The sequence below is a fragment of the Streptopelia decaocto genome (assembly GCF_964273445.1).
Source record: "Streptopelia decaocto genome assembly, chromosome: 2".
NCBI lineage: Eukaryota > Metazoa > Chordata > Aves > Columbiformes > Columbidae > Streptopelia > Streptopelia decaocto.
The window spans coordinates 16,599,613-16,606,293 of NC_138655.1; the positions used below are offsets into that span (position 1 = coordinate 16,599,613).

At 38.1% G+C, this 6,681-nt stretch overlaps 1 protein-coding gene across 6 annotated transcripts in view; it reads left to right on the top strand.

The window, feature by feature from the left end:
- Positions 1-6,409, top strand: part of TRPS1 (transcriptional repressor GATA binding 1) — a 215,181-nt gene extending 208,772 nt beyond the window's left edge. For 5 of the 6 annotated variants that reach the window (XM_082045431.1, XM_082045435.1, XM_082045433.1 and 2 more), the window contains one exon: positions 121-6,409. In XM_082045431.1, the coding sequence (XP_081901557.1) occupies positions 121-1,182 (1,062 nt within the window). In that variant the 3' untranslated portion in view covers positions 1,183-6,409. The remainder of the gene's footprint in view (positions 1-120) is intronic. The other variant, XR_014183325.1, reaches the window with a different exon arrangement.
- The last annotated feature ends 272 nt before the right edge of the window (positions 6,410-6,681 follow it).

Consider the following 6,681-nt stretch of genomic DNA (forward strand, 5'->3'; position numbering starts at 1 on the left):
GACCTTCATAATACAGCTCTTCACGAAAGAAAACATAAATTTGTGTGAGCATGGTCTTGCAGGTTTATTTAATGTCTCTTTCTTTTTTCCTTTTGTTCATTATGTGTGTGTTCCATGCAGACTCCCAGGCCTTTAAACATCATAAAGCAGAACAATGGTGAGCAGATCATTAGGAGAAGAACAAGAAAGCGCCTTAATCCGGAGGCACTTCAGGCTGAGCAGCTAAACAAACAGCAGAGGGGTAGCAGTGAGGAACAAGTCAATGGAAGCCCATTAGAGAGGAGGTCAGAGGATCATTTACCTGAAGGTCACCAGAGAGAAATGCAGCTTCCCAGCCTCAGCAAATATGAGGCCCCAGGTTCATTGACTAAAAGCCATTCTGCTCAGCAGCCAATATTGGTCAGCCAAACTCTGGATATTCACAAAAGGATGCAACCTTTGCACATTCAGATAAAAAGTCCTCAGGAAAGTACTGGAGACCCAGGAAACAGTTCATCAATATCAGAAGGGAAAGGAAGCTCAGAGAGAGGCAGTCCTATAGAGAAATACATGAGACCTGCGAAGCACCCGAACTATTCACCACCTGGAAGCCCTATTGAAAAATACCAGTACCCACTTTTTGGACTTCCATTTGTACACAATGACTTTCAGAGCGAAGCTGACTGGCTGAGATTCTGGAGTAAATATAAGCTGTCTGTTCCTGGGAATCCACACTACTTGAGTCATGTGCCTGGCCTACCAAATCCTTGCCAAAACTATGTGCCTTATCCCACCTTTAATCTGCCTCCTCATTTTTCAGCTGTCGGATCAGACAATGACATTCCTCTAGATTTGGCGATAAAGCATTCCAGACCTGGGCCAACTGCAAATGGTGCCTCCAAGGAAAAGAGTAAGGCACCACCAAATGTAAAAAATGAAGGTCCCTTGAATGTAGTAAAAACAGAGAAAGTTGATAGAAGTACTCAAGATGAACTTTCTACCAAGTGTGTGCACTGTGGCATTGTCTTTCTGGATGAAGTGATGTATGCTTTGCATATGAGTTGCCATGGTGACAGTGGACCTTTCCAGTGCAGCATATGCCAGCATCTTTGCACGGACAAGTATGACTTCACAACTCACATCCAGAGGGGCCTACACAGGAACAATGCACAAGCTGAAAAGAATGGAAAACCTAAAGAGTAAACCTTAGCACTTAGCACAATTAAACAGAAATAGGTTTCCTTGATGGGAATTCAATAGCTTGTAATGTCTTGTGAAGACCTATAAAGCACTTCATATAGAGAGCATGCCTTATCCAATATTAAATCCCTTGTTCTTTTATTTTTTCTTTTATTTTTTTTCTTTTTTTTTTCTTTTTTTTTTTTTTTCCTTTTAAATGAGTGGGTTACCGAGGAAAAAAAAAGCTGTTGGATGGTGGCCAGAAGGGAGAGAAGATAATTATATGGGCCACGGCCCACCAAAGCTAGCCAGAATGCAGTGGATCGTGGTGAACAACCTTGAGAAAATTTTAACGGGAAATTAATACCTTTGCTATTGTGTAAGAGACATAACTGGCAAGAGAGCAAAGATGTGTATATGTATATACTGCTGCAGGGGTATAGTGAACATATGCACATTGTATATAAGAACTAGACTTGTTAAATATACAGATGTTAAAAGGTCATTTTCTTTTCTTTAATTTGGGCTAATTTCTGCCCTACAACATGCCTTAGGATCACTTTGCCCTCAAAGCTTTGGCAGTAATTTCATCTAGATATTCTCAGACTCAGCTGATTTTTAGCTACCATTTTATCACTATGTTCTTTCTGGCACACTTTAGTCTAGGAAAACCATTTTGTGCAAGCGATGTCTCTAATACAGAAGCCACACTCCGGGTTTAATTTGCATAGAACAAGGTAACCTGCTGTATTTTATTTTAATATATTTTTAATATATTACATTTCTAAACCTTAATGTCTAAGGTTACTTCTCCACAGGCTTAACATTGCTATACATACCAGTCAATCCCTTCAGTAGACTTATACCAGCTTTTGCTAAGTAGCATTAAATGTCTTCATAGTACTTTTTAATACTTAAAGCTTTGTTAAAACTATCCATGAAGGGAACGCTCCTCAGCATAACTGCTCAGGGAAATAGGGCTAAATAACTAAATATTAAATAATTGGTTAAAGGTGCTGTTAGACGAGCCTCAATGCTTGCTACAAGGGTGTACAAGAACTGACTTCAATCATTTTCATTATAGTGTCCCAACCAGTAGTTTATTATTTTGCCACAGGGATGAAGAAGATATTACAAGCTACTGGATGCACTGTCAGATTAACTTATTTCATTAAAGAAGTTGGGAGAACAAATAGAAAAAACCTTATTTTTCTAGTAAATATTAATGTATTACATTTCAAATAATGGTGCCTGACATATTGAATAATTATTTTCTACAGTGTACGTATGCAACAAAGATATTCCATCATGCATTAGAGTCAGTTCTGGCTCTGCCTCGCTGTTTACATTTGCAAATGTAGCAAACAAGGTAATGAAGCAACTATTTCTATTGCAGTAGGTATCTTTTTTTTTCTGTGTGTGTGCATTAAAGTTGTAAACGATAACATGAAATGAATGAAATTTGTTGATATTAATGGTATGGAAAAACAAGAAGGAAATGAAAATATTTTTATGCCTACTTAGGAAAAAAAGGGTAGCACTATTCATTCCAAGTACTTTTGTATTCTTAAGCTCTTAACTCACATTGTTATGCTTAAAATGATAAACATATATCCTCTTTTTATTGCTTTGTCTGTGTTTCAGAAGAAACATTTCAGAAATTATTTTGATAAGTGCTGTTTGACGATGCAGCACTGATGTTTTATTGCATTCTGTAGTAGCATTGCACTCCATTTTTACAATATTACGCAGTTGCTTTTTTGTTTTGTTTGGGTTTGTTTCTTTTTCGCAGTGCAGGGTCTTAGTTCCTTATGGTTGGATGGCAGGTGTAGCTCAACTGGTTCATGAATGTTGCAGTGAATGAAGTTTAAAATGTCTTTCTGATATTATGTTGTCTTTTATTTCTCCATTCATGCATTTTATTTTTTAAAATGTTCTATAAAAATATCTCTGGACTAAGTCCTCACTTGAGATTATATGTAAAGGGTCCTATTCTGATCTCACTTACATGCCGCCTTTCTCAGATTTTCATGTAATTGAAACTAAAGCATCATAAAAAAAAAAAAAAAGTTCTTGTATTTAACTTACCTGAATCTCACCACTCTCCCTTCTAGAATTTGGTGCACTTATAAGATACTTAACCAGATAGACAGGGAGGTGGAAGATAAAAGGAGAGGTGATAGGAAATGTTTTATAGGGGTTGGCAAAAGGAAAACCGGGGAGGAACTGGCCTAAATGTTCAGCACTTTGATAGTCTTTTGAAAAATAATGTGCCTAAGGCAGCCAGCAGTGAACGTCACCATGCATGAGGAGCACTTACACAGCTGAGCACCAAAGGTCTTGCTGACCTTGGCAGTATTTTAGGTGTTACTTTTTCACAATGGTGAAATGCTATTGCACAGTTTCTCTGATTTGTTAGGCACAGACAGGCTGTTGTTCAGCATTAGGCTTGCATTCCTTCCTGCTCCATCCATTGCTTCTATACTGGTGAGCAGCATATGGAAAGTCCCACTCAATCTGTTCATGATTGAGTTCTATAACCCTTCAATAGTGTTCTAGATTAGCAAAGGATATTGGGCCACATTCTTCTTCTTCCATTTTTTAGATGAATCTCCTGCTTGATACCAGTGCCAGACAAAGTCTGGTTATGTTTTTACTATTGTTCTCCAGTAATAAGTTCTGACTTGGTTTTTGTGGATTTATTTCTGTTGGGTATTTTTTTGTTTCTTTTTTTTCTGTGGGGACTGAAATAGATTGCCCTCGTTTTGTTACGTCAGGGTCCAGCATGTGTCCTTTTCAGCTTTTCCAAGAAACTCGTTAGACTCACTTAGCAGTGATTTTTATCAGCTTCAGAGGTAGCTGCCTGCCGGTTATCATTAGTTACTGGTTCGACTTACTTCATCTAAGACCTACCAGTTCTGTAGCTTCTTCATTGATGGAAGCTGCACCTCCATGGCAAAATATTTTAGGGGGGACATGCGCGTTGTAAGACTTGAGCACCACCCTGTACTTCATAACACCTCTTGCTAAACTCAGAAGCAGAGGCCAATAGCAGGAAATACACATATCAAGGTTTGGGGATGAGGAGAAATGAAATCTTATGAGTGCAAAGAACAAGACAGATTTTTGAATATTAGTATTGCACACTTAAATGGTGCAAATAAAATTTGAAAAAAGTTTGTTGTTCTTGCCATGACATATTGAGATGTTCTAAGATGTCTGCTTTGTAAGAAATGCAGTTTTGCCATAGCCTGTTCTCTTTATTGGGGTGAAGGGAACACAGTTTTGTTCCATAACAGAGAGGTGACTCCATCCCTCTTTCAGATCCCCTCACAACGGATCTTAAGCAAAAGAAAACTAAATCCTGACACTGAAAAAGAATAACCTTATTTAATAACTCTCAGGTAGAAAACAACTTTAGCACACACAAGTATTTGATCAACACATGCTGCATTTTGATCAACTTACAGCACTAAAAATCAAACGTTCAAATAATCTTTGCTCTCAACTTAGCAGTGTCTTCAAGGTTTTTACTTCTCTTTCTAAGGAATGGTATTTTGAGATCTTAAAATATATCTCAAATTGGTCCACAAAATAAGTAGATAGTTCAAAACCAGAGGATTTGCGGTGCTTGTGATTATTCAGATTGCAGAACAAGAGCAACCTTTCCATTCACTCTATATAGTGGGAACCATCATGCAGCACCTTCTGCAAACTGGACTGTCTTTAAGGCATCCCTTTGTGCCTGCTGCCCCCCAGGTTCATGCGGCAGGAGACAAAGATTTTCCAGAGCATGGTTTGCATTCAGGTGATGAACCCAGAGTGCTTTCCAGAAGAGGTTTTCTACCTAATTGCTGATGTGCTGATGAAATTCCCCCCATATTTGTTCGTGGACCATCCAGAAAGGGGGAAGTATATCGGACACTTGTATCTCGTTTTTGCCTAAAAAATGTGCTGTTGCTCATTGCAGCAATTTTAAAGACAGAAAACTTAGAGACATTTCAAGAAGTTGAGGCATGCTGTGGGTGAGAGATTATTTTTGCAGTTAGAGGGGCAGCAGGACAAATGCGACTGATGATAATTGTATACAGTGCTGAAACGTAGTGGTTGTGCAGGGGGGAGACCTGATTTGGCAACTGTGGATTAGTGTACAGTTTGGGGATGGACTTTCAAGCCCATCTTTGGACTGGACAGTGTTGCTTCATAGTCATAACTACTTTCTTTATGTTCTGAGGATGTTGTCTACCATCTGCTTTTTGACCAGGATGTCTAAATAAATTCCTGTTCCTGCTCCTGTATTGATTTTTCTTGGCTGACTTAACATGCTAATTCCTAATACTGGTCAGGAAAAGCCAAAGAGATTAGAAGTTCACTTGTGTTCAGCCAGAAGGGTAGACATATTTCCTTCTGCTTCTGTGGAGACAGTTATGCTTGGCAAAGAACAGCAAGCAATTTGTCAGCATATCTCAAATGTGACAGATAAGTGAGAAATCCCTTCTAAACTTTTCTATAAAGTTAAGATGAGCCAAGTAGAATGATTTACATGATTTCCTCACCCCAGAATAGGGTTGCTCCCTACCCTCCTCTTCACAATTTCATTTCATTCAGCCAGCTCTGGAAAGCTGGCAGTTGGTGAGATGCTACCTATACAGTAATCACATATACTCAAACTTACCCCTTTTTAAGAGGATAAAAGACAATTATTTAATGGCTACCAGGCAGATAAATACTGGTTTCATTTGTTTTTTAAGTACACTTAGTAAAGTAAAATTCTTAGACTAAACATTTTAACAGCAACCACAGTTTTCCATTCCTATCATTTTGGCCTCTGAGCTCTATGTAGAAGGAGAACAGGAGAAAAGGAAACATCTCAAAATGCCATTGTAAATTTAGATTATAGAAAATTCACCAGCAGGAAATGAAGAAAAAAAAAAAAAGAAAAAAGAATTTAAAAAAGTACTTTATAAGAATGACTTCATGTTGCTAAAAACCATCATTAAACCTGTAGCCATGATTTGACTCTAGAATGTTGGCTCTTAATGTTTTGTCCTTACAACACATGAATGTGTTTTTTGTTTTGTTTTGTTTTGGATTTTTTGTTTTGTTTTGTTTTTTGGTTTTCATAGTGCATGTTCATTTCTACTCACAAACATGTTCTTGGTGTATTTCTTATGCAAACAATCTTCAGGCAGCAAAGATGTCTGTTACATCTAAACTTGAATAATAAAGTTTTACCACCAGTTATAAATCAGATTCATGTCATTGTTTCTGGGGAGAATGTAATGTCGTGGTGTCACAACACCATAGCGGGGTTGGGGAGGAAAACAATGCGGAGTCGATCTGCTCTGAGAACACAACAAGGCCTGACAGCATCTTTGAGTAACAACTGGTGATTATGGATGAAAGGCAAAGGCAGAATTACCTAAATGGTAAATGCCTGAAAAGAGAGGAGCTCCTTCAAAAACAGATTAGCCCTATTGCAGTCCCTCCATTAAGCACTCTAGATGTGATCAAAAACTCGCT